At 40.2% G+C, this 18,755-nt stretch overlaps 1 protein-coding gene across 1 annotated transcript; it reads left to right on the top strand.

Moving 5' to 3' along the window:
• The first annotated feature begins 1,064 nt into the window (after positions 1-1,064).
• Positions 1,065-15,668, top strand: LOC117376059 (integrin alpha-2-like). The gene is made up of 30 exons (XM_033972464.2): positions 1,065-1,149; positions 1,675-1,798; positions 3,317-3,426; positions 3,548-3,639; positions 3,728-3,842; positions 6,832-6,959; positions 7,471-7,619; positions 8,309-8,459; positions 8,548-8,713; positions 8,840-8,916; positions 9,260-9,398; positions 10,123-10,268; positions 10,343-10,486; positions 10,551-10,754; positions 10,823-10,953; positions 11,255-11,418; positions 11,717-11,868; positions 11,964-12,074; positions 12,165-12,250; positions 13,142-13,283; positions 13,366-13,449; positions 13,543-13,619; positions 13,690-13,773; positions 13,871-13,973; positions 14,059-14,169; positions 14,238-14,357; positions 14,833-14,946; positions 15,023-15,112; positions 15,190-15,306; positions 15,385-15,668. The coding sequence occupies exons 1-30, from the start codon at positions 1,107-1,109 to the stop codon at positions 15,472-15,474; spliced, it is 3,564 nt and encodes a 1,187-aa protein (XP_033828355.1). The 5' UTR covers positions 1,065-1,106; the 3' UTR covers positions 15,475-15,668.
• The last annotated feature ends 3,087 nt before the right edge of the window (positions 15,669-18,755 follow it).

Genomic DNA, 18,755 nt, shown 5'->3' with positions numbered 1-18,755 from the left:
ACTTAGACCTGCTGTGTCTCGCTGTGATTCACACATGTGGGGGTTTCCATCTAAGAAGTGCTCATCTCAAACAACAAAACATGAATAGAAATGAGGCTGGTGAAATATACCAAGCTACAAACAGGGTTTTTAATTCTTGATGACTCTCTGTGATTTGTGGTGAAGAGCAAACGAAAATGGAGTGGAAGCCGTAAAATGAATTCACAAATGCACAAAAAATAGCACTTTAAGTTGTGCTTTTACATAAAAAGATAAGTTAATTTACAATTCATTTTAAAAAAAAAAAGCTGTGTTTCCAGGAAGTGTGTCACCGGTGTCTTAGAAATAGTAGGTGAGTTACACGTGAATCATGACTAAACAAAGGTCTTGTGTGAAAGAGTTTAGCTGTAGACTCAGTAAGGACTGGCAAGGTTCATGATAGGGACAAAGTGAACATGACCACTGACCAGAAACACTCTTCTTTCTTGTTCAATGCTTTTATTTTAACACACGTCAAAATATCTGACTCCCAGGGTCTGTGAGTCTTAAGTCATAAAGATTCAACACCCACTGGATTAAAAGTTAACCAGAAATATTAATAATGTTATTTACATGGATATTAACACCACAGTAAAGCTCAGTGCTTCATGTCTGTTGTGTGAAACTTCAGCTGAGATTCTTTCCAGAGGAGCGATGTGAAAAAAAGTGTCCAATTGAAAGTGAAAAGAGAGGGACAATTGTTTGGACATCCTGTCCTGTCCTCCCCCTCCCTCAATGTGCTCAGCTCTAATTGGAGCAGTTTAAGATCAGCTTTGATGTTTTGTTCTGTAGATCTGTGAATTCACTTCATTTATTATTTATATACTCTTTAATTCAGTCTTAAACAGGACAAACTAGGACTTGACAGAGTTTTAAGTCTCGAGAATAATCACATTTTGGTATTTGTATTTTACGCAGTAATAAAACAAACTGACTACTGCATAAAAACAGAAACGCAAATCACTCAAATCAACTGGATGTTCCGCCCTTCTCTTGGTTTAAAGTCCTCACACAGGTAGTTGGCCATATTTAGGGAGCGCCCTGCACCTCCCACATCATCTCCACCGCGCGCTCCGGCCGCAGACACGATGGGGCGCTCCTGTGGGACAGTCTGCGTCCTCCTGCTCCTCGGTAAGTGGGACAAACACGCGCCTTTAGAGGGTTTCTCTGTCAAATCTAGTTTGGCCTGACTTGTTGCGCTTCATGTCGGTCAAAAGGACGTTTGGCAGCGGCTGGACACTGGACACACGCGGAACAAACGCTTCTCTGTCAAGGGACATTTTGGACCGTAGACTTAAATGCTGGACTCGTGCCGGTGCTCTAGAGTTGCAGATGTAGTACTGCTGTGGTATTTGAGAGTGTCCTAAGTGAAGGTGGTGGTATCTGCCTAAAGGTGACCTAAGACCACCACATTCTTGTGATGAGCGCGCGCCTGTGAGGACTTGCCCATCATGGAGCAAAACACAAATTACACAGTTTGACGCGGATGTGCCTGAACAGTCATTTTAATGCCTTTTATTAAGCTGAAGTTTGGATCCATGAAGGTTTAGACTTCAGCATAGATGTATTTTATGTTTGTGCTGATATGACTGTACGGTGTTTAAAAGAATGTGTGTTTTTGGGGGAGTCTTAAATATCTTCTGATTTGTCCTTCAGCTGATCTGGTCTGGTTTTCACGCTGCTTCAACATTGGCACATCAGGAGCTCAGGTCTTCACTGGACCCACACACCAAGAGTTTGGCTACGCAGTGCAACAGGCAACAAACCATGAAGGCAAATGGTAGGACAGTTTTTATATTGTTTGTTTTGATACACATTTAACCCTGTATCTTAAACTTATTAATAATAAATAATAATAATAATAATAATAATACATTTTATTTGTTAGGTGCCTTTCAAGGCTTTCAAGGTCGCCTCAACATGAGTCAGATTATGGTCATGATTCACTTGTCTGGTCTTTTCAGAGGAGCAAACATAGACTATAGGACACTACCACTGTACAAAAACACTTTGGAATTACTTACTTTTGTAGTCGTTTGGTCGATTAATCATTTTATTTAGATTATAAGACGACTAATCGATCAACAGCACACATCCTTAATATCTTTATTCAAATACAGACTGACTATTTATTTAACTCTAGTGTTTCTGATATAATTTCTCATTTTAGTCCTTTGTATTTAGTCATATAATCTCACATAAAGAGAGACTTTATTAAACACTTGCCTCGAATAAATACAAATATAAAGATTCATCTGTAAATCTTAATAAAAATGTACTGACTGTAGGCCATATAAAACAGCAGATAACCTGTCATCACCTTTATCACTGACTAATGCGCCCCGTGTGTCAAGATGCTGCGTTTGAGAGAAGCTGATTGAGTAACAGGAAATAAGAATGTGATAAGTTTACGCTTGTCACATCTTGTTAGATTTTGGTATGTGTGTGCTATTGTTAACTTAAGTTTTAAAGCTGGGGTACCTACTGAGGAAGGAGGAAGTATCTATCTAGTATCTCTAATTTTCCCTTGCGCTCCAAACCTTTAACAGCTTTTATCAGATGGCAAAGTGAACTGTGGTGGACGGCGCTGCTTTCAGCTTTTACTTATGGGTTAATGAGAAATAAAAATGCTAAAAATATTAATAACAAACAGCGAACAACAGTGTAACTTTCTCATTTACAAAACAAAGTCAGATACCACAAGCTTTAATTTAATTTAAACTAAGGGATGTGTAATTATGTCTATGCTTCGTTTGTTCTTTTTAATCTTGCAGTTTCCCTCTGAAGCTTCTCATTTTGGGGCTGGACATAGTAACTCAGAGTAGGTTAAAGTCCTTGTGTTTCAGACGAGTTCATCGCAAAAACATAGTCCAGATGAAACCGCCTCTAGTTTGAACAAACGAGGGAACACACTGACTTTTTAACGTTAGTATTTCAAAATATTTCTGCTTTCTGACCATACAGAATACCACAGTTGTCAGCAGAAGACATGTCCGGAGGTAAAGTCGGTCCAAAAAAAGGTTTAAATCAAAAGTCGACATAACTTAAAAGCGGAGATGCATCTTAAAGGAGTCACTCTGAGCACTAAAAGGGTCAGAGCGAGTTCAGACACAGAAGAGGAACTGTCTGAATTACCATTTAATTAACTTAAAATATAATGTTTTAATTTTGCAGACAAGGAAATGAAAAAAACATTGTATTGCTCAATATTTTCTTTCATTAGTTGGGCCCAAAAATCCAAACATGTTCGAATTTGCCGTAAGATCAGTCAGCCTGCTCAGACTTTTCTCTCTCTTAGGCTCCTGGTCGGTGCTCCGTGGAGTGGATACAGCCAGAACCGAAAGGGGGATGTTTACAAATGTCCCATCTCAGGGTCAAGAAACACCTGCGACAAACTTAATATCCAAGGTACAGTTTCACCGGGTTTTGCTAAAGTGTAACCTCCACAAACATTGCTGAAGTAGCTGCTTAAATGCTAACAAAAAGTCGTCTTGTCTGGTACAATTCAAGTTTATTTGTCTATCCACAGATTCAGTTCATTTACCTGGTGTCAGTGAAATCAGCGACAACATGAACGTTGGGTTGACCCTCACCAGGATCCCTGCAGTCAATGGATATATGGTACGTTTACTGTGAGCAACACGTAAAATACTTCAGATTCATTTGGCACGTTTCACCTTAAGTTGACTCAGATGCTTTTGTTTTGTAGACGTGTGGTCCTCTGTGGGCGCAGCGATGTGGTGATCAAGATTTCTACCCAGGAATCTGTACGAAAATGAGTCCTCTCTTTCAGCCCCAGCCCGCCTTCTCTCCTGCTGTGCAAAGTAAGATATTCTGAGTTTTTCAGTTCTTAAATCCACGTGCACTGATAATTCCACTGTGCCAGAGAAATATCATGTACAGTACACTGATCAGGAGTGATATTATGACTATTTAGTACTTCATTATCTCAGTGGTGGAAGGTAACAAAGTACAAGTAGTAAAGTACTGTGCTTAAGTAGAATTTTTAGGTATTTGTACTATACTTAAGTCAGTTTTACAGTGGATACTTTACTTTTACTTCATGACATTTTAGAGCAGTATCTGTACTTTCTACTGTACTACATTTTTGAACTGAACTGAAAAGTAAAAAGTACTTTTCATATGACTTGAGAGGTTATATTTACCATGTTCTTGGAAACATCCTGACTAAAGTTTTCAAGTTCAAGCTTCTGCTTTGAGCAAAACAAAAATAAACACACAAAATTGATGAGATAAATTCAGAATTGATTGGTATTGCAACTGTTGACCACAATATGTGTCATTTTTCAATCAATATCAAAACAAAAAACACTTAAATGAACAACACGTGTGTGAAATACTTTTACTTTTTATTCTAAAAGTACATTTTTATACGAGTACTTAAATACTTTTACTTAAGTAGATTTTTTCCCATGTAATACTTTTACTTGAGTAACTTTTTACCTCTGTACTTGTACTCTTACTTAAATAACAAAACTAAGTACTACTCCAAGTTGGCATGTTATAAAGAGAAAATAAGACGCACTTAAAGGTTTTAAAAATAGTCAGGTGTCTTATTGTTTATGGGCGGAGCCTGGGGACCCGTGTGCAGGACTATGACAGTGAGCGGGGCTTTGTCAGGACCACGTCGCTGGTGTATTAACCTATTGTGTGAAAAATAACTTTGATGGATGAGTGGTACATATTGTGATTTGTTTCATTGTTTTTGTGTATCCAGTGTCAAGGTGAGGCAAGTTTATTTGTACAGCACAATTCAAAGTGTTTTACAGAATAAGAAAGACATTAAAATCACAATACAACAAATCAAAACATAAATAATCATAAAATTAACATTGAACATTAAAAGAGAAGAGGCAGAATAAAAAACGTTCAGTCATATTCACAGATAAACACAACCGTTTGAGACTGGATTTAAACTTTGTCAAAGTAGAGGCCTGTCTCACATCTTCAGGAAGAATGTTCCAGGTTTTAGCTGCAGAAAACTGAAACACGGATTCCCCATGATTAGTCCTGGTTTGGTCCTGGTTTAGTCCTGGTTTAGTCCTGGTTTAGTCCTGGTTTAGTCCTGGTTTAGTCCTGGTTGTGTCCTGGTTGAGTCCTGGTTGTGTCCTGGTTCAGTCCTGGTTCAATCCTGGTTCAGACCTGGTTGAGTCCTGGTTTAGTCCTGGTTTAGTGCATGTTTAGTCCTAGTTCAGTCCTGGTTCAGTCCTGGTTTAGTCCTGGTTTAGTCCTGGTTTAGTCCTGGTTTAGTCCTGGTTGTGTCCTGGTTGAGTCCTGGTTGAGTCCTGGTTGAGTCCTGGTTGAGTCCTGGTTCAGTCCTGGTTCAGTCCTGGTTTAGTCCTGGTTTAGTCCTGGTTGAGTCCTGGTTGAGTCCTGATTCAGTCCTGTTTTAGTCCTGGTTGAGTCCTGGTTGAGTCCTGGTTGAGTCCTGGTTGAGTCCTGGTTCAGTCCTGGTTCAGTCCTGGTTCAGTCCTGTTTTAGTCCTGTTTTAGTCCTGTTTTAGTCCTGGTTCAGTCCTGGTTCAGTCCTGGTTTAGTCCTGGTTCAGTCCTGGTTCAGTCCTGGTTCAGTCTTGGTTTAGTCCTGGTTCAGTCCTGGTTCAGTCCTGGTTCAGTCCTGTTTTAGTCCTGGTTCAGTCCTGGTTCAGTCCTGGTTTCAGTCCTGGTTTAGTCCTGTTTTAGTCCTGGTTCAGTCCTGGTTCAGTCCTATTTTAGTCCTGTTTTAGTCCTGGTTCAGTCCTGGTTTAGTCCTGGTTCAGTCCTGGTTCAGTCCTGGTTCAGTCCTGGTTTAGTCCTGTTTTAGTCCTGTTTTAGTCCTGGTTCAGTCCTGTTTTAGTCCTGTTTTAGTCCTGGTTCAGTCCTGGTTCAGTCCTGTTTTAGTCTTGTTTTAGTCTTGTTTTAGTCCTGGTTCAGTCCTGGTTCAGTCCTGGTTCAGTCCTGTTTTAGTCCTGGTTCAGTCCTGGTTCAGTCCTGTTTTAGTCCTGTTTTAGTCCTGGTTCAGTCCTGGTTCAGTCCTGGTTCAGTCCTGGTTTAGTCCTGTTTTAGTCCTGGTTTAGTCCTGGTTGAGTCCATGTTTAGTCCTGGTTCAGTCCTGGTTCAGTCCTGGTTCAGTCCTGGTTCAGTCCTGTTTTAGTCCTGGTTCAGTCCTGGTTCAGTCCTGGTTTAGTCCTGGTTTAGTCCTGGTTTAGTCCTGGTTCAGTCCTGGTTTAGTCCTGTTTTAGTCCTGGTTTAGTCCTGGTTCAGTCCTGGATTAGTCCTGTTTTAGTCCTGGTTCAGTCCTGGTTTAGTCTTGTTTTAGTCCTGTTTTAGTACTGTTTTAGTCCTGGTTCAGTCCTGGTTCAGGCCTGGTTCGGTCCTGTTTTAGTCCTGGTTCAGTCCTGGTTTAGTCCTGGTTTAGTCCTGGTTCAGTCCTGGTTCAGTCCTGGTTTAGTCCTGTTTTAGTCCTGTTTTAGTCCTGTTTTAGTCCTGTTTTAGTCCTGGTTCAGTCCTGTTTTAGTCCTGGTTCAGTCCTGGTTGAGTCCATGTTTAGTCCTGCTTCAGTCCTGGTTCAGTCCTGGTTTAATCCTGGTTTAATCCTGGTTTAGTCCTGTTTCAGTCCTGGTTTAGTCCTGGTTCAGTCCTGGTTCAGTCCTGGTTTAATCCTGGTTTAAACCTGGTTTAGTCCTGGTTTAGTCCTGGTTTAGGAGGCCGGTCCCTGAAGTCCTCAGAGTGAAACAAATTGATGTATTGATCATTTTACTAATAATGGAGTTAAAATTGCACATTGTTTGTTCCTGACGCTGTGACGTTTGCAGAGTGCGGCGCTCCCATGGACATTGTCATCGTCCTGGACGGCTCTAACAGTATTTATCCTTGGGAGCCCATGAATGAATTTGTGAAGAAGCTGATTACATCACTTGACATCGGATGGGACAAAACACGGGTTTGTCTATACTCTGATCAAATTTGAGAATATAGATTGTATATATTAGACTATAATTCACAGAAACATAGGTAACATAATCATACTTAGGATTTTACTTATAAATCTTACCTTTTTTTTGTTGTTTGACAATTTAGATGAAGTTTCTAAAGTTACTTCCAGGTTGGACATGTTCTGTAGGTAATTCTGTAACAGTTTTCTACTGTAAACAAAGGCCAAAGTTTGTCTAATTAACACAGTTTTTATTATTTGACAAATATACGACACCTGCCTTCTGCGTTTTTGGATGAATTTTGTTCATTGAGGAAATTGTGGGTTTCATTTTAAGAACTCAACTAGTTCCTACTACTACGTTATTTGCAACTTTCATTCAGCTTTTCTTCACAAACTGACACGCATCTGGTGTAAAAAAAATATTATAAATACTCACCACAAGTACTCTCCAAGCAAAATAAGTGACAAAAACAACCTGTCACGTGATCTTAACCTGCTTTTTTTGTCGCGACACCAGGTGAGCGTGCTTCAGTATTCTGTGGGAGTTCAAGTAGAGTTTCAACTTCACGACTACACCGACAAGGACCAGGTGTTCACCGCAGCGTCGGGAATCACACAAATGTACGGCCACTCCACAAACACCTTCAATGCCCTTCAACATGCCTGGTGAGTTTTACTTTTAAGACACAATTTTATGGAAATGTGACTGTTAACAACTAAAAGACATTGCTTTTTTTATGGGGTTTAGTTTCATGTTTATAGCTGCCATTTTGAGGACTTTTTCATCTCACTGGGCTAGTACACACAAAAAAAAAACATACAGACATAATCGAATACACTAACATACATTTTGAAAACTTCTGACTGTTCAAAAGATGTAGTATTTGTTTTTAATTGTTAATTGCTATGACAACAGTTCTAATTTTCCATCACCTTGACACGTTGAGTCGGCTCAGGTCTCAGAGTTTATTACAAGCAAGGAAATGGGAATGTCGGTTGACGGAGGTGTTCGTACCGGTTGTGGAGAGCTGGGTCGGAGGCAGAGGAGCAGAGTGGGTTCCAAGAAATCTGTCAAAAAACGAGAAAAAACAGCTGAGTACTACAACCAAAATCAACAAAAACCAGACTGAGCCAAGTGACACTGTACCACGAAGGATAACACGGACGATCGGGGGTTGCAGGCGTGTAGTGGGCGGTGCCAGAGTCTCCGCCCAGCTCCAGACAAGGACACGGAAAGGACGAGGAAAGACAAGACAGAAACACAGGGACAGACTGGGATCTTGGCAATATATTTTTTGTGTTACAAGCATACAGATATCGTCATAATAAACGTGTCTTAATGTGTGTCTCGTCAGTATGTTCCTCTTCACCGAGGCCTACGGGGGGCGATCTAGAGCTCCAAACGTCATGGTCGTGGTCACAGATGGAGAATCACATGACAACAGCATCAGGGATACAGCCATCAACATCTGTGAGAAAAATAAAGTCACACGCTTTGGAATTGCTGTAAGTAAAGCTAATCTTTTATCGATAAATATTGTTAAAATATAGTTGTGTGATAGTTATTTCTGTGCTCTTCCCTGTTTGTGTTTAGGTTTTGGGTTATTACAACAGAAACAACATTGACACCCAGAACTTAATCGCAGAAATCAAATCCATTGCAAGTTCTCCGACGGAAAAGTTCTTCTTCAACGTGTCTGAGGAGGCCGCTCTCTCCAATATCGCAGGAACACTGGGGACTCGCATTTTTAACATTGAAGGTGTGCATTTTTTTTCAAGCTGTGATGTTGCTTCCTGTTCTTCCACAGGACGGCAGGTCACAGCACGTCTGAATAAGTAGAGGTTCACAGCTCCAGACATGGTATTTACATGTTCCCTTCTTTAAGGCACTGGGAAAGGAGGGGAAAACTTCAAGATGGAGATGTCCCAGGTGGGATTTAGTGCTCACTACTCAAGTCAACAGGTAAGATTTAAATGTGCGTAAAACGTGAAACCAAGTTAAGATATTATTTTTATTATTCTTTTGCCATATAACATCTCTACGGGGAATGTATTTGATTTTATTGCTCAAAAGTACCTAAAACACAAATCTAACCTGTAACTTGGTCCACTCATCCACTCGTCTTCATAGATATAGATAAGCTTTACTGTGGAACATTCAAGGCAAAGCAAGTAGTAAGGGCACTGTCTACTAGAAACGTGACACAGTGAAACTTTTCTTGACATGTAGCCAGACTGTACTGCATATGTGACAGTATTTCTGCTCTCAGTTTCTGTTTGTCACGTGTGTTTTTTGTGTTTTCCAGGACATGATGATGATGGGGGCAGTGGGAGCGTACGGGTGGAGTGGGACAGTTGTTCATCAGAGTGGGACAAAAGTGGATATTCTTCCTTCCTCCGCCTTTGAAACGACTCTTCAGGACAGGAACCACAGCTCTTTACTAGGTAAGGTTCAAGTGAAAAAACATGAACTGTATATTCTGAATTTAAGTGGGACTTTTCTGGTTAAATAAAAGTAAAACTTTTGTGACCACTACTGGCTTTGATTAGGCCTTCAGTTTGTTTTTAACAGAGCTCATTAACATTTTGGGAATTTGTGGAAGAAATCGTTTTTTTCTTTTCATTTTTGGTTCCAGCTGGACTTTTCTGAGGACATGAATGTCATTAAACTCACTGCAGTGAAGAGGCAAAACCACAAAACAAATAAGACATTTTAAAAGAGAAATAATAAAGAAACAAAGAAATGTAGAAAATGAGTGGATCAGTTGAAACTTCATCCTGTTATTTCCTTGTTGACACTTTTTACAGTGGTTGAGCTGTTACACACATATTTTGTGATGACGCACAATTTACACCACACAGTTTGACTGATCAAGCCCAAGGACACACAAACGCACAGTTGACTTCTGGTGTCACACTCCGTACTTCAGCACAATTTTCTGCAGTAAATCATTTTTTTCTGCTCTCTTATCTGGGATGTTCTGCAGTGTCGTTTTTAACCTGTCTATAATTACAGCTGTTTTGTTGCTTAAAATACTTTTTAAAACCTGCATTCTTAGTGTGAGCGAGGTCGTCTCTTTTGTCTGGTGGTTTCAAATATAGATAAGGCTGTACTGTGGAACATTCTACACAAAGCATAGTGTACCTTTAAATGTAAATATGCTTGCAGGTTACTCTGTGAGCACACTGAGCGATGGTTACACAGAGTACTATGTGGCTGGAGCTCCGCGCTCGAATCATTCAGGACAGGTCATCGTCTACACCATGAACGCACAGAAGCTCGTCCACGTGGTTGACTCTGAAAGAGGAAAACAGGTACAAACTTCATCTTGGGTCTGTTTTTCATTTCTTAGCATTGTTTCAAATGAACTTATTGTTTTATTTGATAGATTGGTTCATATTTTGGGAGTGTGCTGTGCCCACTGGATGTGGACAAAGATGGAGTCACAGATGTGCTTCTTGTTGGTGCACCGATGTTTATGAGCGAGCTAAAGAAAGAGCAAGGAGCTGTTTACATCTTCTCTGTCACAAAGGTAAATATTCTGTTCATTGTAGTTTTGATTATTTTTCACCAAATACATGGTTCTTTCTGTGTAGGGCATCCTAAATGAACACGGCCTCTTGATCGGCCCTGATCCAACAGAAAATGCTCGTTTTGGCATGGCCATCTCCGCTGTGCCTGATCTGGACCTGGATGGATACAGTGATGTGGTCGTGGGGGCTCCACTTGAAGACAACAAAGGAGGTGTCCTCTACATCTTCAATGGAAATAAGAAAACAATCAACAAACAGTTTTCACAGGTGAATCTCAAGTGCACCTTAAAATGTCATACTTGTACTTTACACTGACTTAAACTTTGTCATTTCAGAAAGTATATGGCTCCAAACTTGACCCTCAGATGCAGTATTTTGGACGTTCACTGGACAGTTACAGAGACTTGAATGGTGACACACTTTCAGATGTTTCAGTCGGCGGCTACGGAAAAGTGGTGCAGTTATGGTAAATGCAACTCCCACGTGATGAAAGTGATATTTATTCATCGTCTTGACCTGATCACAAAGCTCAACCACAACATCCATCTCCTAACAGAAACCTCTTATCTCTTCTTTATTACCACAGTAACTATTAAATAAATTAAATGAGAAACCTCCAGCTTCATCTCCTGCTTTTCATAACATAACACCACCCCGCACCTCCACACATTCTGCACACCTCCTCTGAGTCTACTTAAGGTTCTATAATAAAATCAGTGTGCTTTTTTACATCTAAAGTTCTTGTTTCTACATTGTATTTTTTCTAGGTCCAGAGGAATCGCATCTGTCACCTCCACAGTCACATTCACTCCGGATAAAATAAACATTCTGAGTAAACTCTGCGACATAAAGGGACGTAAGACAACATGTTTCAACGCCAAAGTTTGTTTCACTGGTGCATTCAGGCCCAAGACCCCCGTTGGACCTTTGGGTGAGTTATAACAGTTTATTTAGGCTGCGTTGACGTTATTGTAAAATTCTATGTCATACTTACAGATGGAGGGTGGGAGTCTGTGTAACGCAATGGACAATTCACAGTTTTTGAAATAAATATCCAAAATATCAGAAATGTATTGTTGAATCAAAGTATTCTTGTCAGGATTTGGGTCCACAAAGTTTCATGTGAATCTGAAAAAGTGTTTGTGTTGAAGATGTTAAACTTGGTACCAGTTTTAGAGTTTTATAGATATTTTAGAGACAGTTTGTAATAAGTTCACGTTTACTTTCAGACATATCATACACTTTGACGCTGGATGCAGACTTACAAGCCACGCGAGTGACGTCCCGAGGACTTTTTTCCAAAAACCATGAACGTTTTTTGACTGAAACGGCCAAAATAGCTTCCTCAGCTGTTTGTGTTAGCTATGAGGTTTATGTCCAGGTAAGAGCTTAATTAACTACAGTAATTTAGATACATCTGTTTAGAAGAAAGTGTGTAATAAAGTGTTTAAGTTTATTGTTATTTTGTTTTAATAGGAGGCTCCAGATTTTGTCAACTCCATCAGTTTAAAGGTTGAGATTGAGCAACAAAGTGAAACTTCAAACCCAGTGCTGGACGTTTACTCCACTAAGGCCTGGGAGTTTTTTGTAAGTCTTCCTAAAATGCTTTGTTTTCACCATGTACTTTTAAGTGTCTGACTGCAGACTCGTGTGAATGTGCTGTTTGTGCTGTTTTAGATTCCCTTCACTAAAGACTGTGGCTCTGATGAGGTCTGTGTCAGTGACTTGGTGCTCAATGTGAAGGCACTCAAAGAAATGTCCAGGTGAGACGAAATAAAACTAGACACTGACTGAACAGGTGTCAGTAAAGCATAAAACAGACAAACTTCTCTTGAAAACTTTTAGAAGGGTCTTTCTCTGTACCAGAACTTGCATTATTTTGTGTTGAAAATTATATTCTATTGTATAAAAAAGAGTATTTGTGGTATTATTATCATCAAAATCAAAATTATTATCTATATCTATCAATAGTAACAAAAAATTCCTATAATTTTTTTTGTTGGTTTTTTTTTCATTTGTGGTAAGAAATACAGAACATATCAACAACGTCACTGTGTTATTCGTCCATCCATCCATTTTCTTCCTCTTATCCGGGGCCGGGTAGCGGGGGCAGCAGTTTGAGCAGGGACTGCCAGACTTCCCTCACCCCAGACATGTCCTCCAGCTCCTCCGGTGTTACCTCAGGATGTTCCCAAGCCAGCTGAGAGACATAGTCCCTCCACCGTGTCCTGGGTCTTCCCCGCGGTCTCCTCTCTCTGTACTCTGAGCTCTTCCCATGTGAACGAGCTCCTCACCCTCTCTCTAAGGGAGAGGAAACTCATTCCCCTTGTATCCGCGATCTTGAGCTCATGACCATAGATGAGGGTTGGAACGTAGATTGACTGATAAATCGAGAGCTTTGCCTTTCAACTCCTCCACTTGAGGCAGGGACTCTCCACCCGCCTGGAGAGGGCGCGAGCCACCTTTTTACAGTCGAGAACCATGACCTCGGATTTGCAGGAGCTGATTCTCATCCCAGCCGCTTCACACTCGGCTGTGTTATTCATGTACTGCTTTATAACAATGACAGTATATGAATTGATAATGATGAGCTTTTTTAAACTATATTACGTGCCACTTTGTGCTGGTGTTATAACAGTGTGTTTATGTTTCAGATCAGCACCGGTGCTGGTCAGAGCCAATGATAAAGAGCTGTCCTTCTTAATTACTGTGAAGAACAACAAGGAGAACGCCTACAACACACAGGTGATGGCTGTGTACTCCAGCAACCTTTACTACTCTTCAGTTTTTCCTCCGGTAAGCACTCGTGTGTCATATAATTCTTTGGTTCTAGCGACCAACTGAACTGAACCAACTAAACTTCATTTTGAATCCTCAGACAGACAAGGTGAGCTGCACTTCAACACAGGCACAAACAGTGACGTGCCAAGTGGGATACCCATTATTAAGGACGAATGAAGAAGTATGAAACACAGTGACGCATTTAACAGTGATTTTGATACTTATTTCGGTGCTTACATATGTGAAATTATCTGGATCATGTTTGTCGTCACAGGTTCAGTTTCAGATCAATTTCGATTACAACCTCGAGCAACTGCAGAACAAAGTTGAGGTGACATTTGAGGCTAAAAGGTAAAGTTGGAAACATCACGTTAAGACATAGAGGACAGATAACAGAGGTTTTATTGCGGATATTTTTCAGCGACGGAAAAGAAGAAAGACCTGCAGACAACAAAGTCTCTGTCTCCATTCCTGTCCGATACGATGCAGGAATTGTTCTGTCCAGGTACATTCATGCGTACACTATACGATAATGCACTTAATAATAATATTTTACAATGTTTTAGTTATAAATTTGATCGCATTACATTTTTTTGTTCTAGGGAAACCAACATTAATTTCCACGTGGCTGACTCTTCCATCCCAGTGGTGAAAACAGTGAAGACTCTGGATGACATTGGCCCTTTGTTTAACTTTACAGTGAAGGTACTCAAGAACCATTACAATATGATTTTATGATTTTGCTTGCTTTTAAATGACATTTTCAATAGATGCTTATTTTACTTAAAAGGTTTCAACAGGGATCCTTCCAGTCAACCTCTTGTATGTGTACATAAATCTGCCCCTAACGAGTAAAGGGGGGAATAACCTGCTCTATGTGACGAGTGTAGAAACGCCAAATGTGAGTAGAGTCTTTTATAAACGTTTATGAACAGTCACACCTTTTATCTGCCGGCGTTTTCTCTGCAGGGAGGCTTGGTCAGCTGCCCCGATGTCAGCGCACAAGTCGATCCACTTAAGATCCTGTCCGGAGGGAAAAGTCATAAAGTTTCCTTTAGTGAGGAGAGCTTCAGGGGCTCAGACGCACTGGTCAGAACTGACTAAACTGACTAAATCAATGAAAAAGTGTTAAACATCATCGAGATAAGGGAGAAAGGAGCAATTAAAAGTGCACTATTTTGTCTTATTTTTGTTATTTTTATGCCTGGGACTTACCCGTCTAGTATTTATTTCACTCCGGGTGTTTTTATTGATCAAAAATAACTTATTCTTAGTGTGAGGATGATCGCCTTTACACAGATCTAACCTGTAACTTGGCCTGTCACCGTCACCTGCTTGTTTCCATGGAGATGACGTGTGGAAAGTGTGAAATTCCAGGCAAAGCAATAACGTCTCCGTGGAAATAAGCTGTCCATCTGAAAAGTAACATAGTGCACCTTTTAAAGTGAAAGAAATAAAAGCAAAGGAAAAAAAAAATGTTCAAATCGTAACAGCAAAAGATGAACATTTAATAATACTATCAGATGATTGTTATAAAAAAATAATTGATAACATGTTTCAACAGGACTGTAAAACTACAAAATGCCAGGAAATAAAATGCATCATCAAAGACACTCAAGCCATAAGTAACTACTACATAAATGTAAATACAAGAATATGGAATGGCACATTTACAACTGTAAGTACGGTCTGTTAAGGTTTTTCTCTTATTCATTCAATACTAAACATTGATCTTTTACATTTGTTCTTTTCAGGCCACGTACCAGACTGTGGAGCTGACTGCCAGTGTGAACGTTGAGACGGCTAATCCTGATCTGCTCATAATTGGCCTCAAGCAACTTCCTGTGAGAATATTTATCCAAGCACATATTCTTCTCTTTAGACTTTCTTCTGTAATGTATATCTTAATGTTGTGGGTCAGGTGGTGCTGACGGTGAACAAACCTGGAGAGAAAGGCGATGTCCCAGTTGGAGTCATTGTTGGAAGTGTGTTTGGAGGCCTGGCGCTGTTGGCTTTGGCTATTGGACTTTTGTGGAAGGTAAGTGCTCATCGAATTAGTAGATTAGTGATACAAATAAATGCTTTTCTTTTCACACACCTTTATGTTTTATTTTAGTTTGGATTTTTCAAAAGGAAATACCAGCAGCTTCAAAAAGAGGCAGAAGATGATGAACAGAGCAACGCACAGGTGGACGAGGTGTTGTGAGGATTCTTTTGTCTAGTTTAGTCTTTTTTCTTTTTGTTTAAATACAACTACTTGAAACAAATTCAGCAATATCTTAAAAACAGTTGTGGACAGATGTAAAACCTAAGCTGAACATTTGTATTGTGTTTGCTGTTGTGCCAGGGGCTTATGGGTCTACAATGCTTCTATTAGTAAAATGCAAAAAAAAAAAAAAAAAAAAAAAAAAAAGTGTTTTGCCACTAGCAGGAAACAATGAATATTCTCTGTGAGAAGTTGTACATTTTGTATTTTATCTTTTAGGGTGAAATGTGTCTACCATGTAGCATAGCCAACAGAGTTTTCAAAACAGGGGAAGTAAGGACTGTCCCTTTTCAAATATATAAATCTAATAAAATAAAAAAAAAAGTTTAACTTCATTTGATGGATTAAAAAAGCAAACGTAATGCTCCATAGCTGCAAAAACTAACTGTGCAATCAGCCCATATTTTAGAGCGTAATTGGGATTAAGAAATGGCTCAGACAGGATTTGATTTGTAGGAAAATAATAACGTGGGTGATTTTGAAAATGTTTGATGTCTGTGATGTAACGTATTCTATGTTCTAATATATGATCATGTATATTTTATTTTTTATTTTTTTACATTTGTGAAAATAGAAACTTGGTCTGAAGTTGGCCTGTGTTTCCTCGAGGACTGAAAAAGATTGTGTTTTTCTGTCTTCAGAAAAACACAATCTTCTGCTCTGACATGTACTTCTCTGACTGACCACACGATGGCAGCATGTGTCAAAGATGTGCGCGTGAGCTGTGGCGAAATAACTTCACAAAATTCATAATTTCTGATGAACTGGGCTACACTCTACGCTTACAATATTTGATACTCCCCAAGAAAATATATATCCTTATTTTTTCTGATTTTATTTAGCGTTTTGCTTTTTTTTATTTTTTGGATTTGGGTCTCAGCTGGAGCCCACATGTTGGAAGGGGTATTCTGTATTTGAGAAATGGTTGAATAGTTTCACTATTATTCATGTGCAAGTGTGTTGTGAAAGAGGTAATGAATGTATGTGTGCAGGGAGTACAGTGTGGAAATAGTTGATGAAAATACCTTCGAGTGTTCATTCCTGCAGCTTCTGTACAGCCAAACATGTGATCCATGTCACAGTTGGGGAAATGCAACAATGTTCTTCAAACCACACACGAAGATCCCATGGCCTATTATAAAATAACACATGACTTTTACAGGCACTTTGCCTTTCATTATTTTTTATGGAAGGATCACTGTTACATTTGTGCATTTTCATTTCATTTTCCTAATCTCTGTGTTGGTCACTGTCTTTTATTGTAGTTCATTTACAGTGATTTATGTTGAATTGGACATGTTTGACACGCTCTTAATGTGAATCATAAAAACAGTATTTAATGACCTCCTGCACACTTGTTTGTTGGAGGCTTATAGTTTGATTTTACACATAAGGGACTTGGGACAGAAGGTCAGGCCCTCGATGACTGCAGGACTGGAGCCAGGACTTTAAAGTTGATACACTGGTGCAGTAGTGAACTGCATGTCAGGTGTTTTGGAAACTCCAGCTCTTCAAAGACTCGTCTCACAAATCACACACCGGGGACACTCAACAAACTGCTGAACATGACACGGGACAGTGAGGAGTGTACATGTCCACATAACTTTGCTATTATTGGTGACATTTGGCTGGGACCACTTGAGGCTAATGTGTTTCTGTTCTTCACAGTTTACTTTTTCATAGATAAAGTAAGAAAAGCTAAACTTGGCAAACTCTGTGGGTCAATATTCACACCCTAAATGATCTCAAACAGGCTGCATGAAACATGAACACATTCATGAAGGTTATACATAATTTAATGATTTATATTTTCAAACAGCCTTTAGTCTGATCAGTTTCTCCTCATCATTTATCTCACTGTGTTACGTTTGTATAGAATCCAATGTGTGTTTTACAGCAAATATGATCCATAAACCCCATGGTCACAAGGTACTGGACCTTAAGGCACTGTGTAGGATGTGTGCAGGACGTGTATAAGGTGATGTGTGCAGATGTGTGTAGGATAAGAGTAGGATGTGTGTAGGCCTCGTGTAGGCCTTGTGTAGCCCTAACAATGTAGGATGTGTATAGCATGTGAGTTGGAGGATGTGTGCAAGCCTAAGTGTAGAATGTGTGTAGGCCTAACAGTGTAGGATGTGTATACCATGTGAGTTGGAGGATGTGTGTAGGCTTCACTGTGTAGAATGTGTGCAAGATGTGTGTAGGCCTTGTGTAGGCATAACAGTGTAGGATGTGTATAGCATGTGAGTTGGAGGGTGTGTGTAGGTGTCACTGTGTAAGATGTGTGTAGGCCTTGTGTGTAGGCCTTGTGTAGGCCTAACAGTGTATGATGTGTATAGCAGTTGAGTTGGAGGATGTGTGTAGGCGTCACTGTGTAGGATGTGTGTAGACCTAACTGTAGAATGTGTGCAGGATGTGTGTAGGCCTTGCATGTAGGCCTTGTGTAGGCCTAACAGTGTATGATGTGTATAGCAGTTGAGTTGGAGGATGTGTGTAGGCGTCACTGTGTAGGATGTGTGTAGACCTAACTGTAGAATGTGTGCAGGATGTGTGTAGGCCTTGCGTGTAGGCCTAACAGTGTATGATGTGTATAGCAGTTGAGTTGGAGGATGTGTGTAGGATGTGTGCAGGCCTAACTGTAGAATATGTGCAGGATGTGTGTAGGCCTTGTGTAGGCCTTGTGTAGGCCTAACAGTGTATGATGTGTATAGCAGTTGAGTTGGAGGATGTGTGTAGGCGTCACTCTGTAGGATGTGTGCAGGCCTAACTGTAGAATGTGTGCAGGGTGTGTGTAGACTTCATGTAGGCCTAACAGTGTAGGATGTGTATACCATGTGAGTTGGAGGATGTGTGTAGGGGTCACTGTGTAGGATGTGTGTAGGATGTGTGTAGACCTAACTGTAGAATGTGTGCAGGGTGTGTGTAGGCCTTGTGTACGCCTAACAGTGTAGGATGTGTATAGCAGTTGAGTTGGAGGATGTGTGTAGGCGTCACTGTGTAGGATGTGTGTAGACCTAACTGCAGGATGTGTGTAGGCCTCGTGTAGGCCTAACAGTGTATGATGTGTATAGCAGTTGAGTTGGAGGATGTGTGTAGGCGTCACTGTGTAGGATGTGTGTAGACCTAACTGTAGAATGTGTGCAGGATGTGTGTAAGCCTCGTGTAGGCCTAACAGTGTAATAATGACGTGCACCTCCTGCTCGTGTCCACTCTGCTCTGTT

This window comes from Periophthalmus magnuspinnatus, chromosome 9 (genome assembly GCF_009829125.3).
Source record: "Periophthalmus magnuspinnatus isolate fPerMag1 chromosome 9, fPerMag1.2.pri, whole genome shotgun sequence".
NCBI classification, from domain to species: Eukaryota; Metazoa; Chordata; class Actinopteri; order Gobiiformes; family Gobiidae; genus Periophthalmus; species Periophthalmus magnuspinnatus.
The sequence above is the reverse complement of the archived record's forward strand: the minus strand, read 5'-3'. Positions and strand labels throughout refer to the sequence as shown.

Excerpts from the sequence above, each read along its gene's own strand:
- LOC117376059 (XM_033972464.2), top strand. The coding sequence starts at position 1,107 with ATGGGGCGCTCCTGTGGGACAGTCTGCGTCCTCCTGCTCCTCG. Across the intron at positions 7,620-8,308 it reads AATGCCCTTCAACATGCCTG|TATGTTCCTCTTCACCGAGG; the intron begins GTGAGTTTTACT and ends GTGTCTCGTCAG. Across the intron at positions 13,450-13,542 it reads TATTAAGGACGAATGAAGAA|GTTCAGTTTCAGATCAATTT; the intron begins GTATGAAACACA and ends TTGTCGTCACAG.